Here is a 20,723-nt window from a genome sequence, read left to right on the forward strand (position 1 = left end):
GTTTCAGGAGTGTAAGCGGCCCCCTGAAGCCTTTGGCTTTGAGCAGGCTACCCGGGAATACACTCTGCAGAGCTTTGGTGAGATGGCTGACTCCTTTAAAGCTGACTACTTCAACATGCCTGTGCATGTAAGTGATAGAGGGCTTGGGTAGTACTGGGGCTCAGTCCATAGGTGTTGGCACCTAATGCTCACCTCCCTTGGCTCTGGGGGACAGGATAAGCTGGGCCATGGTCATCGACTACCCCTCTTCCCCCAGATGGTGCCCACAGAACTTGTAGAGAAGGAGTTCTGGCGACTGGTCAATAGCATTGAGGAAGATGTGACTGTTGAGTATGGGGCTGACATCCATTCCAAAGAATTTGGCAGCGGTTTCCCTGTCAGTGATAGTAAGCGGCACCTTACCCCTGAGGAGGAGGTGAGTGGGTGATTATCATAGTTATATGTCAGCTGTATGAGCTTGGGCACATTATTTAATATCTGACTAAGTATCTCTATGGTGGGGATAAGTATGCCTACCTTAAGCAGTTTCTGTACAATTTATACAAAATGCTACAGGTAAAGAGTATAGCCTAAAGCCAGGTGCTGGTGGGTCATGCCTGTAATCCTAGCTACTCAGAAGGCTGAGATTTGGGAATCACAGATGGAAGCCAGCCTGGGCAGAAAAATCTGGGAAACTCTGCCTTCAGTTAACGCCCCTCCCCCTCCAAAAAAAAATCTGGAATGCTACTCTTGAGCATAAAAGTGTAGGGACTGCACCTATGCCCTGAGTTCTAGCCACAGAACCAGCACCAAAAAAAAAAAAAGAATGTAGACTAGTTCCTGGTATGGTGGTATGTATCTCTAATCTCCACACTTAGGAGGTAGAGAAAAAGGAGCATTATAAGTTAAAAGCTAGACTCGGCTATACAGTGAGACTGTCTCAAAAGAATAACTACCACAAAAAATAAAAATAAAACAAAAATACAACCAAAAAGAGCGTAGCTTAGTACCTAGCACGTGCATATATGAGATGGGTTCTTACATCTTCCTGAGCTCATTTCTATATCTATTAAATGTGCAATCGCCACCTGGCAAATTTGTAATAAGAATTAAATGAGGGAGTGTGAAATAACCTGTCAGAGTGGTCCTCTCACAAGAAATATGAGTGAGATTTGCATGGGAAAAAGAGGGGGCCCAGACCTGTCTCTAAGAAAAGTATACTTGATTTGGATTCAGAGCCAGTTTTTAAGTTATTTTTTAACTGATTTAAAAAAACATTAAAATTCATATAAAATTATAGAGTACCTCTTGATGTTTCAATACATGTATATACATTATGTCATGTTTAAGCCAGAGTGAATATATCTCCTTAAAAGACAACCATTTCTTTACGGTGAAAACATTTTAAATCCTTTCTTCTATTTTTTTGAAATACATAGCATAGAATTTTTTTTTTTTTTTTTGGGTCCGGTCATGGGGCCTGAACTCTGGGCCTGGGCGCTGTCCCTCAGCTCTTCAGCTCAAGGCTAGCGCTCTACCACTTGAGCCACAGCGCCACTTCCGGCTTTTTTCTTTTTGCTTATGTGGTGCTGAGGAATCGAACCCAGGACTTCTGGCATGCAAGGCATGCGCTCTACCACTGAGCCACCTTCCCAGCCCAGCATAGAATTATTATCTGTTGTCACACCATTGTACAGTAACACTATTATTGTTTTAACTATAACTTGATCAAGCTTTTTGTTTGGTGGTGATACTGGGAATTGAACTCAGAGTCTCCTGCTTCCTGCTGTTCAACTTTTTTTTTCTATTTTAGTTTATTTTTTATTGTAGAAATACCATAGAGAGGGGTTACAATTACATGGGCAAGGTATTGAGTACATTTCTTATCAAGCATTGTTGCCTCCTTTGTTTCCCCTTCCCATCCCTTCCCATCCCCCCTCCTCCCCACCGCTTGTGTGCGCCAAAGTTGTAAAGTTCGTTTTCAACATAACATCTTGTACATCTCATTGTTGCAATGGGTCAACCTGTATCTCTATTTAAACAATTTGTTTTTTCCCTTCCCCTCCACAACGTATACCAACATCAAATACAGTGAAAACAGGGGTTATACCACGGGGGAAGGACATACAAAGCAACAAAGAAATATCTTTAAATATGTTAGAAACAATAGCCAGAAAAAAAACCCATTTGATTCCTTATCTTGGGGTTCATTTCGCCTAACATCAACTTATCTGACCATTTCTGCTTGTCTCAGACATATACTAGTTATTGCAAATAAGGGAAACCATGGGACCTATGTTTCTTTGGGCCTGGCTTACTTCACTTAGTACAGTTTTTTCCAAGTCTTTCCATTTCCTAACAAATGGGGTAATGTCATTCTTTCTGATGGAGGCATAGAATTCCATTGTGTATATATTACCACATTTTCTTGATCCATTCATCTACTGAGGGGCATCTAGGTTGGTTCCATATCTTAGCTATGGTAAATAATGCTGCAGTAAACATAGTTGTGCTGGTAGCTTTAGTATGGTCTTGTTTGTGATCATTCGGTAAATGCCCAAAAGTGGGAGGATTGCTGGGTCATAGGGAGCTCTCCAATAGACATATGCAGAAATGCTCAACCTCCCTAGTCATAAAAGAAATGCAAATCAAAACAACACTGAGTTAGAATGGCTATAATCAAGAACTCTAATAACAACAGATGCTGGAGGGGATGTGGCCAGAAGGGAAGCCTACTGCATTGTTGGTGGGAGTGTAAACTTGTTCAACCACTTTGGAAAGTAGTATGGAGGTTCCTCAAAAGACCTCCACATAGAGCTCCTGCTGTTCAACTTTTACTCTTCCCTCTACTCTCTTCCCTTCTTCCTTACTTCTCTGGTCTCTGAAAATTGCCATTCTTCTCTCAACATGTATACAATCAACCTTTTAAATTCTACATATTGGTGAGGTCATATGGTACTTTCTGTGGCTGGGTTATTTCACTTAACATAGTGATCTCCAGTTTCATCTGTGTTGCTGCAAATGACAGGATTGTGTGTGTGTGTGTGTGCGCGCGCGCGCGCGCGTGTGTGTGTGTGTGTGTGTGTGTGTGTGTGTGTGCGCGCGCGCGCACTCAGATTTGTGTGTTGCTACTAGGGCTTAAACTTAGGGTCTTGTTTTCTCAATTAGTTTTTTTTGCTCAAGGTTAGCACTTTACTATTTGAGCCACACCTCCACTTCTGGCTTTTTGCTGGTTAATTGGAGATGAGAGTCCCTTGGATTTGTCTGCCTGGGCTAGCTTCAAACTGCAGTCCTCAGATCTGAGCCTCCTGGATAGGTAGGATTATAGACATGAGCCAGTGGCACCCAGCAATATTATTGAGGTCAAATGATACTCCCTTATGGTTTTGGTTTCCTTGATGATTAGTGATATTAAACATTTTTTTTTCATGTACTTGTTGTGACTTCTATGTTATCTTTTGAACAATAGCTATATAGGTCTATGGACAGTTTTGAAATCAGGTTTTCCTCTTGAATTTTTCAAATTTTTTTTTGTCAGTTGTGGGGTAGATCTCAGGGCCTAGGCACTGTCCCTGAGCTCCTTTTTTTTGGGGAGGGGGGTGTCAGTAGTGGCCTGGGTGCTGTCCCTCAGCTCTTCAGCTTAAGGCTAGCTCTCTACCACTTGAACCACAGCACCACTTCTGGCTTTTCTGCTTATGTTGTTGTGAGGAATTGAACCCATAGCCTCGTGTATGCATGGCAAGCACTCTACCACTGAGCCACCTTCCCAGCCCCACTGAGCTCTTTTTGCTCAAAGCTAGCATCTACCACTTTGAGCCACAGCACCACTTCTGGTTTTCTGGTGGTTAATTTGGAGATACGAGTCTCATGGATTTTCCTGCCACAGCTTGCTTCAAACTGTGATCCTCAGATCTCAGCCTCCTGAGTAGATGTTACTTATTTATTATGGGCATTCATCTCTTATCAGACATACATTTGGCAAAGATTTTTCTCCCATTCTGTATGTTGTCTCTTCAATTCGTTGTTGTTGTACAGAAGACTTTTAGTTTGGTATAATTTCATTTGTCTATTTTTTGTGTTTGTTTCCTAGGCTTTTGCATAGGAAAAAAAATCGCTGCCAGGTGCTGGTGGCTCATGCCTGTAATTCTACCTACTCAGGAAGCTATCTGAGAATAGTGGTGTAAAGCCAGCCTAAGGAGGAAAGTCTATGAGATTTTTTTTTTAATTTAATTTAATTTTATTTGTGAACATACTGTACAGAGGGGTTACAATTACATGGGCAGGATAATGCATACATTTCTTACCAAGCATTGCAGCCTCCTCCTTTGGTTTACCCTTCACATCCCTTCCCAGCCTCCCCCCCTCCCCCCCAATCCCAATCCTTCTCCTTCCCCCCCATTACCCCCCCCCCCCCCCCGCACCGACGTTGTAAAGCTCGTTTTGGACATGACAACTTGTACTTCTCATTGTTGCAACAAGTCTATGAGATTCTTCAATTAACGACCAAAAATCTGGAAGTGGAGATGTGGCTCAAGTGGTAGAGAATTAGCCTTAAGCTAAAAAACTTAGGGACAGTGCCCAGGCCCTGAGTTAAAGCCACAGGATCAGCACCAAAAAAAATTCTTGTTCATTTCAATGTCCTGAAATATTTTCTTTTTCTTTTAATAGTTTTGTAATTTTAGTTTTGACATTTAAGTCTAATGCATTTAGAACTGATTTTTGTTATTGGTGAGTGGTAGGGGTTCTAGTTTATTTATTTTTTTTTATATTCTGTGTATGCATAGCCAGTTTCTGTAGCACTGATGTGATGTTTATGCTTGCTTGCTTATTTATTTGTTTATTTAGACAGGGTATTGGTGTATAGCCTAGGCTAGCTTTGAACTTGAAATTCTTCTGCCTCAGGTTACAGTCATACCCTACCCAACATGCCCAGCTCCCAGTTCAGATTCTAAACATTTGTATTGAAAATTCATTGGCACAGCAGGAGGTTTTTCTTGCAGTTATTTTGGAAGATGGATATATATCTGTAAACCTCTCTGATATGAGAGTGAATTTAATAGAAATTTTCTGTGTACATGATGAGGAAGGGGGATTCTGTATGGTTTAGGTGTAACCCTCAAATTAAGCTTTCTTAGGCAAATAGCTTAAGATATCAGTTCTTTGCCATAACACTCATCTCTTCTGTACAAATACCTAACCTGACAGGAGTATGCAACAAGTGGTTGGAACCTGAATGTGATGCCTGTGTTGGAACAGTCTGTACTGTGCCACATCAATGCAGATATATCAGGCATGAAAGTACCCTGGCTGTATGTGGGTATGGTCTTCTCAGCCTTTTGCTGGCATATTGAGGATCACTGGAGTTACTCCATTAACTACCTCCATTGGTGAGTGAGCTCTTGGGTTGCTCAAAAGGCAGGTGGGCTTTTTGCACAACCATGGGTGTGATCACTGCATGTGTCTTCTTTCTACTTGAGCAGGGGTGAGCCGAAGACCTGGTATGGGGTACCTTCCTTGGCAGCAGAACATTTGGAAGAAGTAATGAAAAAGCTGACACCTGAACTTTTTGATAGCCAGCCTGACCTCCTACACCAACTTGTCACCCTGATGAATCCTAATACCCTTATGTCACATGGTGTACCGGTGAGTGCCCAAGAACCAGAAATAAGGAGTAGGAATGATTTGGTGATGTCATTTGTGGTGGTAGTGGTAGTCTTCACATGGAATTTACCTCTGCCCTTTTTTTTCTGCTATATCTCAATTGAGCTGTAGGTATGACTACTCTAATAGACCCATGATTATAGTGGTAAGACACAGTGTGATAGCCCACTGGGCCATGTGTTTGAAGGCAGTACCTTATTAAGAATTCATATCATTTCTTTCCATCTTCCTGTTAGTGAGAAACTGATCATATGAAAATTGGAAAATGTGATCCTTATTCTAGATGGTCAAATACTACCTACATTGGAAATCATGTTCTTATCAAATAGCATGGGCAACACTAAGGACTATATTTTACATACTACTAGCCTTCCTGGAACAGAGTATATCTTTTTTACTTACTTAACGTGTCAAGAGTTAAACTCATGGGGCTGGGAAGGTGGCTAAATGGTAGAGCGCTTGCCTTGCATGCATGAGGCCATGGGTTCGATTCTTCAGCACCACATAAGCAAAAAGAAAAAAGCCAGAAGTGGCGCTGTGGCTTAAGTGGTAGAGTGCTAGCCTTGAGCTGAAGAGCTGAGGGACAGTGCCCAGGCCCAGAGTTCAGGCCCCACGACCGGAACCTCCCCCCCCCCCCCCCAAAAAAAAAAAGAGTTGAACTTAGTTGGGCAAGGTAGGTACATGCTTTTGGGAAGCAGAGACAGAAAGGTTACAAGGTCAGGGACCAGGGCTCCATAGTGAGATCCTGTCTCAAACGAGTGCCAGTGGTTCATACCAGTAATCCTAGCTACTGAAGACTAGGGCTGAGATCCGAGGATCATGATTCAAAGCCAGTCTAGGCAGGAAAGGCCGTGAGATTCCTATCTTTAGTTAACTAGCAAAAAGCTAAAAATGAAGCTGTGGCTCAAGTATGATTATCACTTGAGTGAAAAAGCGAAGGGACAGTGCCCAGGCCCTGTTCAAGCCATATAAAAACAAAACAAAAACACAGAGTTAAAAATATAAAACCCAAAATGTTGAAGGGTTGGAGGCATGACACAAGTGGTAGAGCACCAGCCTGTGAACGAAAGCATCAAATCCTGAGTTCAGATCTTCCCAGGGGGAAAAAATACCCCCAAATGCAAAAAATATTGAGCCCAGGGTTCTAACCTATCTGTCTTCTTCCTCTTCTCAGTAATTCTTTCTAATTGTACAAAATGTTACTCTGGGTATACAACTTGACTTAACCTGTGGGGCTTTTATATTCCTGGGGATTTTTAGCATTTATTAATGTCAGGCAGTTTTCTAATGTGGATCTTAAAACTACTTACTCTTTTTATTTGTTCTTTTCTTTTTTGTCTTGTCTATCTTCCTTTGTTTGAGATAGGGTCTCACTATATAGCCCAAGCTGGCCTTGTACTCCCAATCCTCATGACTCAGCTTCATGACTGATTGGGATTATAAGCATGTGTCACCATGCTCAGCCATACTGGCAGTTATTCTAATGCATGGAGCATGGTAGGTAGTCAATACATATCAGACAGCCAGATTCTGGTGGCTCACATTTGTAAGCCTACTAAGGAGGCTGAGATCTGAGGATCACAGTTCAAAGCCAGCCCAGGCAGGAAAGTCCGTGAGACTCTTATCTCCAATTAACCACCAGAAAACCAGAAGTGGCGCTGTGGCTCAAGTGGTAGAGTGCTAGTCTTGAGCTGAGGAACTCAGGGACAGTAGTGCCCAAGTCCAGAGTTCAAGCCCTACAACCAACAAAGAATTAAAAATAAATAAATAATTAAATATCAGATAGTTTTCTGGTCTAAGTCAGTATTTCTCATCTAAATTTCTTCTTTGTTTTGATATACTGGTATCCCTTGTATATACTTTTATTGCATATTTTAATGATATTTAATGAAGGATTAGGATGTCTTAACAATTTGGACAAGGGAAGAGACATCATCCAATAGCTCAAATAACTTTCCTCCACTCAGAGAGTGTTCTCTTTTTCTCTCTTCATTTCACTCAAGGAGATCTGGGACATATAATTTATTTTTTTGTTGTTGTTGGGTTTTTTGTTTGTTTGTTTGTTTTTGGGTCCAGTCGTGGGGCCTGAACTCTGGGCCTGGGAGGTGTCCCTCAGCTCTTCAGCTCAAGGCTAGCGCTCTACCACTTGAGCCACAGCACCACTTCCAGCTTTTTTCTTTTTGCTTATGTGGTGCTGAGGAATCGAACCCAGGGCCTCAGGCATGCAAGGCAAGCACTTTACCACTGAGCCATCTTCCCAGCCCTGGGACATACAATTTAGTGGTAAAGTGTATACTTAGAATGCATGAGGCTCTGGGCTGGATTACAAGTACCACACTAAACACACACACACACACACACACACACACACACACACACACACACTCTCTCTCTCTCTCTCTCTCTCTCTCTCTCTCTCTCTCTCTCTCTCACAAATAGCAGGCAACTTCAAGTTCTGCTGATTCACAAGTAGACATTTGGCTTAACTATTCCTTAGACTTTCTGTTCCTCACCTGTAGCACAATATTAATCCCTGCCTCTAATGCTCAGAAAACTACCAGTGGAATAGGATTCTCTTTTAAGTATTTTGAGTAGCTAAGATGAAGAGAGAAGGTCATGGACCTATTCAATCTTTCCCTCTTTAAAAACTATCACTATCACTGGAACTTAAACATGTATTCATTGTTTTCACCACTTTCTCTGGCTAGGTTCTGCTTCACCATCCTGCCCCCTTGTCTGCCCCGCCTTTCCTGTTGGTAGTTGCCAGAATTTCTAGGCTCTTTGGACTTGGCAGTGGTCCTCTTCACCACCACCACCACCACCACCACCACCACCACCACCACCACCACCACCACCTCCACCTCCATTCTGAGGCATCTATGATTTTCATATTCTCATACTGTGATGCTGCAGTTTAGCCAGCTGGACCTCCCCCAACTGCTATCTTTAGTTCCTTGAATTCCCCTCTGGTGGGAGAAGGCCATTTCTTTTTATAGATATATAGTGTAATACTTTTTTCATTAGAAAAGACACATGCCTCCCTTCTAAAAAGGTAGAAAACAGATCAGCCTTATTCCTTCTAGCATAAACATTTTGTTATTTCTAAGTTGTTTTTCTGTGTAGTAGTTTTTAGGTAGCAATGATGAATTTTATAATCTCTTCTAACTTGGATGATCTAGAAATGCACTGTCCAGTTTGGTAGCCACTAGCTACCTGTGGCTATCGAGCTTTTCAAATAGCTAATCCCAGCTGAAGTGTGTTGAAAGTGGAAAATACATGTTGGATTTTTTTTTCATTTTTTTTTTCTTTTTTTATTGTAAAGATACTATACAGAGGGTTACAGTTACATGAGTGAGGTAATGAGTACACTTCCTCTTGAACATTGTTACCCCCTCCATTGTTTTCCCCCTACCATCCCCTCCCTCCCTCCCTTCCCCGAGGTTCTTTTTTTTTTTTTTTTGATTGTGATTAAGTGATTACATAATTTCCAGAAATTCACAGTCTTGTGGAATAATGATGCTCATTTAAAGTCACAAGTTCATTCTAACTTTCCTGGAGCAAATTGTCTATCACAGTCTGTAATTTATAACGGTGTTCACATGTTATATACCATATATGTGATCAGCAGCATGGGGATATTTAGTAGTGGTTCAACCAGATGAGTGGGAGTTCTTTGTTTCTTAAGTCCTGTTAGTTTTGTCATATCACCTATATGTTGGATTTTAAGACTTAGTATGAAACAAAGAATGTAAAGTATCTCACAAATACTTTTGTATGCCATTTATACAAAATTATAATGGCTTTGTTAAAATATTGAAAGTAATTTTACCTGTTTTGTTTTACTTTTTTTTTTTTCAGGTAAGGGGTAGGTTAATTCAGTAGACCTGCTGGGAAAGAGCTGGGAAATAGAAGAGAAAAGAGCTAGAAAAGAGAGCATCTGGGAAAGGTGGGAAAGAGAGAGCTAGGAAAGAGAAGAGAAGGAAAGAGCTGAGAAAGAGCTAGAAAAGAGCAGAAAGCAGAGAGAGGGCGTCTGGGCCTGGGCTAGGCCTTATCTAGGGTATGGGCAGAGAAAGGTATGGCCACATCAAATTCAGATGTGACCTCAGCGGATGCAGATGTGACCTCTTCCAGGTGTTCCAGTTGCCTAGGTAATGCAGGTACTGAGTGGAGACTTTGCTGCGAGGAGGGTGGAGTCTGCTAGCCATCCAGGAGCGGACCTTACATTCCAGCCTTTTAATAATCATGAAATAGGGCAGGGATTCTCTCTGGCTACTAGGGCACGGATTCTCTCTGGCTACTTCCTGCTGACACACGGCGTCGACAATAGGGGTAAAAGGCTGGAATTTGGTCCCCTCCCAGAGAAGGCAGCGAGCAGCAGCTGTCCCTTGTGGATTGAGTCCTTAGGTGAAGTCTGAAGAAATCTCATGAGCATTGAGGGGCTGGAAAAAAAAATACTAGCGAGCAAATAAATGGCAAGAGGAAGGACTTGGGGCTGAAAATGTTGGTAGAAATGTCCCAAGCTACTTCTGACATCTGGCGAGTAGGTAGAGAAGTCAAGTGACAAAGGCAAGTAGATAAATTCCTGTTCAGTTAATAGGCAGACAGGTATAGACATTGGATGGGCAAGCTTCTTACTTCTACTGACCTCCTGGCTCTGGTTAATTTTGAAAGGGCAGGCACAAAGTAGCTGATGTGACATCATCTCCTCTTACTCCTCTCCATGGTCCCTTGTTCCCCAGACTGGCTGAGTCTAGGTGCTCATTGCTGGGATGGCTTGTCCCAGTTGGTATTCAAGGAGGTTTGAACTCAAGGCCTGGGCACTGTCCCTGAGCACTTCTGCTCAAGGCTAGTGCCCTACCACTTTGAGTTACAGTACCACTTTCAGTGTTTGGCTGGTTAGAGATAAGAGTCTTGAGCCATGCTTCCAGCCTGGCTCTTTGCAGGTTAGTTGGGAGATGGAGTCTTAGGGATTTTTCGGCCTGGGCTGGCTTTGAACTGCAATCTTTGCCATAAAAGCCCTTTATTATTTCCAATTAAAGCAACAAGGAGATCAGATAGAATAAGTAGAGCTTACCTGGTCCTTATCAAGAATTGCCAACAAATATTCTGAAATGACAAAACTCATTAGATGTGATGAGAATTTTAGCACAGATATGCCCAGTATTTTAGAACCACGTAGTCAGTAGAATACACAACACAAAACAAAAAAGGCAAAACTCAAAATCTAAAATTTTGACAACAGTATTTAGACATCTTTGCTAACAAAGCACATCACATGGTTGGACCTCAGTTGCCAGGGCCTGTGAAAAGAGCAACTTGTTAGCAAGGCACCTTAGAATAGCTGGATGGAGTAGTAAGCTTGGTGGAAGGTTAAGGGCCAGGTGGGGCCAAACCCTTAACCTACCATGTGGCCAAGATGGTGAATTTCTGAAAAATGCAAAGGAACCCTGAACAAATAGATCAAGCCTACATTGGCTAGCCTTTGAGAGGGAACCTAGATGGGCAGGGGCGGGGGGGGGGGGGGGATCCCTGGGACCCAGCCTGCGTCGCACTCTTCAAGGCACAAGCCAAAATGTAGAAAAGAGAAAGGGAGAGCTAGGGAAAGTTGGACATGAATGGCAGAGAGAGATCAATGAGAGCCTGAAAGTAAACAGACTTCTGACCATTTACCATTGCAGTGGCAAAAACTGTCTACATCTGAGAATGGCATAAAATTAGGCTCTCTGGCTTTCCAGGGAGCGTAGGAGGCATTTCAAAAGGGTTTCACCCCTCGGGCTTGATTCACAGCGCCCCATTACATGAGTAGGAGAGTCAGTCTGGTGAATGAAGGAGAGCTGACCAGGCAGAAGCCGCGTCCCGACTTGCCCCAGAGCTCTCTAGAGAGAAATGGCCAAGCCCCCAAAGCCAAGCTTCCTCAGCTTCAGAGGTGACTGGCCTTTCAGCTAAAGGCTGTAGGAGCTCTCTGGCATGGCGCCACATCTGGACAGAGACTGAGCAACAGAGAGCCGTAGAGAGTAGTTTCACTCACCAGAGTAGAGAAGTGGTGTGGAGTGGATGTGAAGGTCAGCAATATATCGACGCTCTGTGTCCGCAGCAGACAGATGGATTCGCAAAAGGCCGTCAGAACTGTGGGTATTCCTCAGAGCAGAAAGGGAAGAACAAACAAAAAAGAAAAAAAAGGAAAAAAAAAACAGAGAGGAATCCCACCTATTCTGACTTTAAGCCCTTTATCCGAGTCACGGCACCATTTATGTTAGGTTTTTAAAAAGAGGTAGCTGAGTAAGAACAGCACCACGCACGTGGTATTCAGGTAAGGGGTAGGTTTATTCAGTAGCCCTGCTGGGAAAGAGAAGAGAGAGCTGGAAAAAAGAGAGCTGAGAAAGAGCTAGAAAAGAGCAGAGAGAGAGCATCTGGGAAAGGTGAGAAAGAGAGAGCTAGGAAAGAGAAAGCTAGGAAAGAGCTAGAAAAGAGAGCATCTGGGAAAGGTGGGAAAGAGAGAGCTAGGAAAGAGAAGAGAAGGAAAGAGCTGAGAAAGAGCTAGAAAAGAGCAGAGAGCTCGTTTTACTTTTTTAATGTGGCTAGTAAAGAATCTGAAATTACATATGAGCCTAGCATATTTCTCTTGGACAGTGCTGTGTCTAGAATATTTTATAACTGTCCTTTTATGTTTCTTTTAACACCTTTATTGTAAAATGGTTTGCATACTGTAAATTCATCCATTTTAAATGTACAAGCCAGTAAATTTACAGCTATGCTGCCATCTTTGCAATCTAGTTTTAAAATACACTTGTCTTCCTAGGAAGCTATGTCATGCCATTTGTAGCCACTCTCCATTCTAAGCATCCACTCATCTGTTTTCTATTCTAGATTTTTTTTTGCTCCCTAGTACATATAAATAGAATAATATATTTTTTTTTTGTGAAGGGCCTATCAGTGTGTTTTCAAGATTCATTCACAATGTAGCATGTGTCAGAATTAATTCCTTTTATGGCCCAATAATATTCATTTCACCTATTGATGAATATTTGCCTTGGTTTTTAGCTTTCTGGCTGTTCAACATTTGCACAATGTAAAGAATGCTATTTTTAATTTCTCTTTTGTGATAGGTTCTTGCTATGTAGCCTAATCCAGTCTGGAACTGGGAGGCCTCAGCCTCCCAAGTGATGCAATTACAAGTGTGCATCGTCACAACTATCTATGAATCCTCTTTTAAACCACCATATAGGAAACAATAAAGTTAACATTGCCCAAATGAGAGTTTAACTTCAGAGGAAGGCAAAAATATTGTGTTCAACTCCTGGTTTTGCTACCTAAGGCTTCTATGGGAGTTAATTTTTTATCTATAATATTAGATATGAGACTTGATAGTTCAGCAGATTCTATTGCTAGAATATTTTCTTTGTATAAGAGTACTGGTCAGGGGCTGGGAAGGTGGCTCAGTGGTAGAGCGCTTGCCTTGCATGCCTGAGGCCCTGGGTTCGATTCCTCAGCACCACATAAGCAAAAAGAAAAAAAGCCAGAAGTGGCGCTGTGGTTCAAGTGGTAGAGTGCTAGCCTTGAGCTGAAGAGCTGAGGGACAGCCCCCAGGCCCAGAGTTCAGGCCCCACGACTGGACCCCCCCCAAAAAAAAAAAGAGTACTGGTCACCACCCTGTAAGTCAGTAAACCAGTTCCTGCCTTTGGGTATGCACTGTCCAATTGAGTACGATGAGCAGAAACAGGTGGAACGAAGGTATAAGAAGTGCTGCAGGACAGCGGGGTGCCGGTGGCTTGCACCTGTAATCTTAATTACTCAGGAGGCTGAGATCTGAGGATCACAGTTCAAAGCCATTCCGGGCAGGAAAGTCCATGAGACTCTTATCTCCAATAAACCACTAGAAAACTGGAAGTAGTGCTGTGGCTCAAGCGGTAGAGTGCTCGCCTTGAGCTGAAGAGCACAGGGACAGCGCCCAAGCCCAGAGTTCAAGCCTCATGACCGACAAGAAAAAAAAGAAGTGCTGCAGGAAAACGGTAGATTGGGTCTTTTAGGTATGGGGTACCAGGAAATGGTTCCATGATAGAAGAGTAAGAATTTACCTCTCAGGGTATGGCTTTATCAGGTGGATATAGGGATTGAAGAGGGCCTTAGCAGAGGTATGCCATGGTCAAATTTGCATTTTTCTGGAAAAATTGTTTTGGTGGCTAGTTATAGAAGCCAGCACAATAATACAGGTTAAAAATGCCAGAGGCAATATAGCTTAGTGGTATATTGTTTGCCTAGCATGCATGAAGTCCTAGGTTTGATTCTTCAATACCACATAAACAGAAAAGGCTGGAAGTGACACCATGGCTCAAGTGGTAGAGTGCTAGCTGTGAGCAAAAGAAGCTCAGGGACAGTGCCCAGGCCCTGAGTTCAAGCCCCAGGATTGGCAAAAAAAATACTAGCAGCAGTGTTGCTTCTAAGTAGAGATTAATTTAAGAAGGAGAAAATATAAGGTGGAGCTGATACATGACCAGAGAATAAATGTGGACATGTATTTATGAATGGGAACACAATATTGTCAAGATGTTAATTTGTCCCTAAATTATTCGAGAATCCTAGCAGAGGAATAGTTGTTTAAATTATATATACATATGTGTGTATATATACAAATATATATGTTTAACTCAGTTAAATCCCCAGCACACCTAAAAAGCTTCATTTTTTAGATTAGAATTTATTGATTGTGTTAGGGAGACTACCTTTCCTAAACCTTCCCCAGCATTGCATATTCATCTTGGTTAGAGACAAATTTAATATACACATGCCTACTTCTTTTCCTTATGGAAACCCCAGTAAAACGACACAAAGAGATTTGTTTTAAAAATCAGAAAATGGACAACTAGAAGGGAGATGAGCAAATAGTATTAAGCTGATATTGGGAACCTTTTAGAACAAACCTAATTTATACCTTTGAATCCCCTAAAGGTTTGTAGTCAGTGGGATTGGGTAGTATGAGACTAAAGAAGAAGGTGTGTGTTGAGGGTTAAGATTGGCTTATATCTATGTAAAAAAAAATTTATAGGACAACAGTGACTCACACCTGTAATCCTAGTTTCTCAGGGGGCTGAGATCTGAAGATTTCAGTTTGAAGCCAGCTAGCCTTGAGCAGAAAAAAAACAAAAACAAAACCTCAGAGACAGCTCCCAGGCCCTGATTTCAACCCCCAAGAAGGGAGAAAAGAAAAACTTGAGATTCTTTTCCATATTACAGTACATTGCATCTATTTATAAAAAGGGTTTAAGAAATCTCACTGAAGCTGTTAAACAGTAAGTAGGTGAGAAGCAGAGCAAAAAACAGCAGAGGGGATTGTTCTGATTGAAATATAATATGCACACATGAATACCATAGTTAAACCCCTTGGAGGGGCTGGGAATGTGGCTTAGTGGTAGAGTGCTTGCCTAGCATGCATGAAGCCCTGGGTTCAATTCTTCAGTACCACATAAACAGAAAAGGCTGGAAGTGGCTCTGTGGCTCAAGTGGTAGACTGCTAGCCTTGAGCACAGAGAAGCTCAAGGACAGTGCCCAGCCTGCGAGTTCAAGCTCCAGGGCTGGCCAAAAAACAACCCTTGGAATAACTAATACACACTAAAAAATGATAGAAAAATAAAACAGTGGGGGAATGAGTAGGTATGAAAATAGAACTATGAAACCAACTGAAATTGTTTTAAGAGGAAGGGGCTAAGGGAGACTGATATAGGAGGTGAGGTTGTTGGGATATATTACATGTATGTGGGAATGTCACAGTGGAACCCCCCCCTTATACAACTAATTATGCTAATAAAAAAATCTTAAAAAATAAATAATTCATGCTAGGTGCTGGTGACTCACACCTGTAATCCTAGCTACTCAGGAGACTGAGATCTGAGGATTGCAGTTCAAAGCCAGCCTAGACAGGAAAGTCCGTGAGACTCTTATCTCCAATAAACCACCAGAAAACCAGAAGAGGTACTGTGGCTCAAGTGGTAGAGCATTAGCCTTGAGCTGAAGAGCTGAGGGACAGTGCCCAGGCCCAGAGCTCAAGACTCATGACCAACAAAAATAAATAAAAAGAAATTAATGAAAAAGATTTATTTCTGAAGAAGTTAAAAGAGAAGTCTTTGGTCTCCTTAGGTACAGTTAAGGATGGAACTGAAGTGAAAATTTACTAGGATTTATCATTGTGTACATACTGGATACTGAGGTTTCCAATTATCTTCCTTGGTTGTTAGAACATGGGCAGACAGGCCTTTTTTCTTACAGGCAAAAAAAAAAGTGAAGTGGGCACTGGTGGCTCACGCCTATAATCTTAGCTACTCAGGAGGCTGAGGATTGCAGTTCAAAGCCAGCCCGGGCAAGAAAGTCTGTGAGACTCTTATCTCTAAATAATGACCAGAAAACTGGAGGTGGCGCTGTGGCTCAAGTGGTAGAGCACTATCCTTGAGCTGAAGAGCTCAGTGGCAGCGCCCAGGCCCAGAGTCAAGCCCCATGACAGACCTAAAAAAAATAAAAATGAGTTTTAGCTGGGCACTTGTGGCCCATGCCTGCAATTCTGGAGGCTAAGAACTGAGAATCGCAGTTCAAAGCCAGCCCGGGCAGAAAAGTCTGTGAGACTCTTACCTCCAATAAACTACTCAGAAAAAGCTACTGTGGCGCCATCACCCAAGTGGTAGCCTTGAGCACAAAGCAGCTCAGGAACCGCATCCAGACCCTATATTCAAGCCCTGGGACTGGCAGCAAATAAGTAAATTGAATAAATAAATTAAAAAAATTTAAATGTGAATTTTCTTTGGAGAATCTAACTGGTGTGAAAGAAAAAAAATGACAGTTTCCCAGACTAAATGGTGAAGCTGATAAGCATCACCTATGTACTTAGTGCATCCATTCAGTTTTTTGTCTCTTCCTCTATATTTAAGTAGGTAGCCACAGATTAACAGATAACCAATGAAAATAAAATAGAACCAGAAAAACAGGGAGAAAACAACTTGGAGAAACAGAGGCCCGGCAGGGAGAAATACTTCAAAAGGAAAAGAAACCTCATCATTTTTTTTGAAACCTTATTATTATCTTCAGAGGTAAGCATATATAGTCTCCCTTATCCATTATTTTGCTTTCTGTGGTTTCAGTTACCCCTGGTCAGTTGCAGTCCAAAAATATTAAATGGGAAATTCCAAACCATAAATAGGTCATCAGTTTTCAATTACATTCTATTCTGAATAGCATGATGAAATCCTGTACCATCCTGATCTAGCCTGCCTGAAGTATGAATTTTCCTTTTTGTACAGTATATCCATGCTGTATAATTTTATTTAGGAATTACTCCAATGTACAATTGTGGTGGAGGGAATTCACATATGCCAAAAGGCAGGTGCAAGTGACTCAGTCTTATAATCGTAGTTACTTAGAAGACTGAGAGGACACAGCCTAAAAGTCTGTAAGACTATCTCCAATTGATGAGTAAAATGCTGAACTGGAGGTATGTCTTAAGTGGTAAAATGCAAACCATGAATGAAGAGTTTTAAAGCACAAGCTCAAGTCCTGTGCTGAAGCCTCAATCCTTGCAAAGAAAAAGAGAAACAAAACATCAAAGACAAGCTCTACAATGTTTTCTTTAAATGAAATAAGCTAGAGACCAGTGGCTCCCCTCTTTAATCCTAGCTACTAAGGAAGCATAGATCTGAGGATCATGGTTTGTGGTTCGAAGTCATGTGGTTCGAAGTCAGCCTGGGCATAAGGGTTTATGAGGCTCCTATCTCCAATTAACCACCAAAAAGCCAGAAGTGGAGCTGTCACTCGAGTGGTAGAGCACTAGACAAACAAAACAGCTCAGTGACAGTGTCCAGGCCCTGAGTTCAAGTCCTAGGACTAACATGCATGCACACGTGCTAGTTGTGCTAGTTTTAACATTTGAAATCTCAAAAGCATTGCTTAATTAAATTTGTGTATGCATCTAGGAAAAAAACATCAGGGGTTCAATGCTATCTGAAGTTACCACTCAGTCTTAGAAATAATCTTTGGATAAAATGGGACTACCATACTGCAAAACAGCAAAAACAGGATATTATTTTAAAAAGAGCATACCAAAAACTTTCATAAACAGCATACCGTGAAGCTACTAAGCTCTTGGAGATTAAAACTATGATAGCAAAACTCAAAACAAAACAAAAAAAAAGCAATGCTTAGACAATAAATAGGTGAAGACTCTCCCAGAGAATGGAATGCAAAGATGGGAAAAGGGCCAGCTGCAGGTAGCTCGTGCTACCTTAGGAGGCTGAGATTTTAGGATTGTAATTCAAAGCCAGCCTGGACAAGAAATTCTGTGAAACTCTTATCTCCAATTAACCACCAAAAAGAAAGCCACAAATGGAGCCATGGCTTCAGTGGTAGAGTGCTTAGGCCAAACCCTGAGTCTGAACTCCAGGACCAGCACCAGAAAATGATGAGAAAAGGGAGAGAAAATTAAAGAGTTTAGATATAAATTCTAGGATCAAGGTTTGAAGCCAGCCTGGGCAGGAAAATCTGTGAGACTGTTATCTCCAAGTAACCACCAGAAAGCCAGAAGTAGAGCTATGGCTCAAGTAGTAGAGTGCTCTAGCCTTGAGCAAAAAGCTCAGGGACAGTGCCTTGGTCCTGAGTTCAATATCTAGGACCGGCACACGCACAAAAAAAACAAACCTGAGATGATCAAGTCACTAATGAAACTGTTCAAGAAAGTTTCTTTGACCATAAGACTTACCACAATCAAAGAGATCTACTCAGTACATGAATAAAAATAGATCCATACCAAGATAAATCTTGTAAAATTTCTTATCAAACTCTGGGACCAGAAGAGTCCTATAACTTCTTGAGGAAGAAATAGGTTTACCATTCAAAGATCAGAAAATAGAATGGCTTCTGATTTTTTTCAAAAGCAAGACTGGAATCTAGAAGACCAGAGCAAAATTCCCAAATGATTTTCATCTTAGAATACTATATGCTGTCAAGTGTGAGAGCTGAGAATAGAAACTGCCTCCTCCTCCCCAAAAGAAAAACTTCTTCCCACCATTTTTCAGGAAGACATTGAAAGAAATGTTCAAGCACAGCAAAGGAATGAACCAAGAGAGAGGAGTACATAGGATCTAGGAAACAAGAGACATGTTGCAGGAGTGTGAGATTCTTGGGAGAACAGCTCCTCTACATCTGAGCAGATCATATGGCTGCACAAAGATGCATGCTTATAATTCAGACACTTTGGAAACTGGTACAGGAGGTTTGTGAGTTGCAGGCCAGCCTAATCTACATGTGAGATCTTGTCTCAAGAAAATGAACAAAAATAAAATAACAACAAAAAATCCCAGAAGGCTTCATGAGAGTGCTAAAGTAAGGTGAAATGTATAGAAAAAAAAAATGGACACTTGTCAGCAAGGTAGGGTTTAAATGATTAATAATATACATAGAAATCCAAGCAAATTGAGAAGCCTGAAGCTGTTTTTACCTAGCCTAGAAATACACTATTTAGGATTGTTATAGTCAGTGCCAAAATAATAAGGTACAAGTGATTGGCTCTCAGGAGGTATGACAGGATCTGCTGGTTTTATAGCAAATCTCACAGAACCATTTGACTCTTAAACTTCATCTCTTGACTACTGATGTAAAGCTTGGCCAGCTTAATGAAAAAACTTTCATAAAAAAATAAACTGGGGAGCCAGCTGCCAGTGGCTCACACCTATAATCCTAGCTACTGAGGAGGCTGAGATCTGAGGATCACGATTCAAAACCAGCACAGGCAGGAAAGTCCGTAAGACTCTTATCTCCAATTAATCACCAAGAAAGGAAAAATCAATGGAGCTGTGGCTCGAGTGTTAGCCTTGCGCACAAATGCTAGGGGAGAAACAGTGCTCAGGCCCTTGAGTTCAAGCCCCAGGACTGTCTCACACACACAAAAATTACTTGGAAGTCAAAATAGGCTTCATTTCTAATTTGAACTCAAATCAGGATGTTATCTGTTCACGTAGATTAAAATGATGATAGTAGAATCTGAGGGTTTTGGGGTTTTTTTTGAGAGTTGAAAGGGATGGGATTCTGTTGTCATACTGTATTTCCTGAAACTGTTTTCTTAAGCACCCTATCTTAGGTCAGATTTCTGCAGACTAGAAAATCTCTTATCTCACTGCATAGGCTGTCTTGTTCCTTAGGTTGTTCGCACAAACCAGTGTGCAGGAGAATTCGTCATCACCTTTCCTCGTGCTTACCACAGCGGCTTCAACCAAGGCTACAACTTTGCTGAGGCTGTCAACTTTTGTACTGCTGACTGGGTGAGTCCAGAGTGTGTGGAGTAGGAGGGAGAAACAGAAAGGTTGTGGGAAAGCTGAGGTACCACTTCCTTTAGACTTGGCCCCAGACTTGACACCTGTTCACAGCTGCCAGCTGGGCGTCAGTGCATTGAGCACTACCGCCGGCTCCGAAGATATTGCGTCTTCTCCCATGAAGAGCTCATCTGCAAGATGGCTGCGTGCCCTGAGAAGCTGGACCTGAACCTGGCAGCAGCCGTACATAAAGAGATGTTCATAATGGTGCAGGAGGAGCGGCGCCTACGAAAGGCTCTGCTAGAGAAAGTGAGTGGTGGGATATTGCTGTAATTAGGCACCCTTACCTGGGGGGATATTGGGAAAGACAAGTGTGATGTGAAGGAAAAGATAAAACCTTTACTCTTGCTTGGTGAAATGAACTAGGCACGCCTCAACTGAAAACTATTTCATTTCTTAACTCTCCCCTTTACCAGCAAACTTAGACCAATCACTTTACTTCACTAAGTGTGATTTTCCCCATCTGAAAAATAGGAAAGAGGCTTATCTTTTTGGAACATTGAGTGGATCATAGATAATACTGCAGTAACTGACTTTTAGCAGGTATTGGTATACCCGCCATTCCATTATGCAAATGACCTAGCAAAACAAACAGATGCATAAAACCCCTCTGCTTGATTATCTGGGTCACCATATCAAGTTATGTACACTGTAAATGATAATCTCACTTCATAAAATGAAATACACACTTAAGTACAAGGAAGTCTTAAAGCTTGAGTGTGGTGATCTACAGAAAAGACT

The 20,723-nt window shown here is 41.8% G+C and overlaps 1 protein-coding gene across 5 annotated transcripts in view; it reads left to right on the top strand.

The window, feature by feature from the left end:
• Kdm5c (lysine demethylase 5C) overlaps positions 1-20,723 on the top strand; it is a 51,048-nt gene that overhangs the window by 19,891 nt on the left and 10,434 nt on the right. For all 5 annotated transcript variants that reach the window (XM_042684829.1, XM_042684826.1, XM_042684828.1 and 2 more), the window contains exons 9-14: positions 8-127; positions 257-415; positions 5,185-5,366; positions 5,460-5,622; positions 19,812-19,931; positions 20,037-20,231. In XM_042684829.1, the coding sequence (XP_042540763.1) occupies positions 8-127; positions 257-415; positions 5,185-5,366; positions 5,460-5,622; positions 19,812-19,931; positions 20,037-20,231 (939 nt within the window). The remainder of the gene's footprint in view (positions 1-7; positions 128-256; positions 416-5,184; positions 5,367-5,459; positions 5,623-19,811; positions 19,932-20,036; positions 20,232-20,723) is intronic.

The sequence above is a fragment of the Dipodomys spectabilis genome, unplaced genomic scaffold (genome assembly GCF_019054845.1).
Source record: "Dipodomys spectabilis isolate Male_0828 unplaced genomic scaffold, ASM1905484v1 ptg000091l, whole genome shotgun sequence".
Taxonomy (NCBI): Eukaryota; Metazoa; Chordata; class Mammalia; order Rodentia; family Heteromyidae; genus Dipodomys; species Dipodomys spectabilis.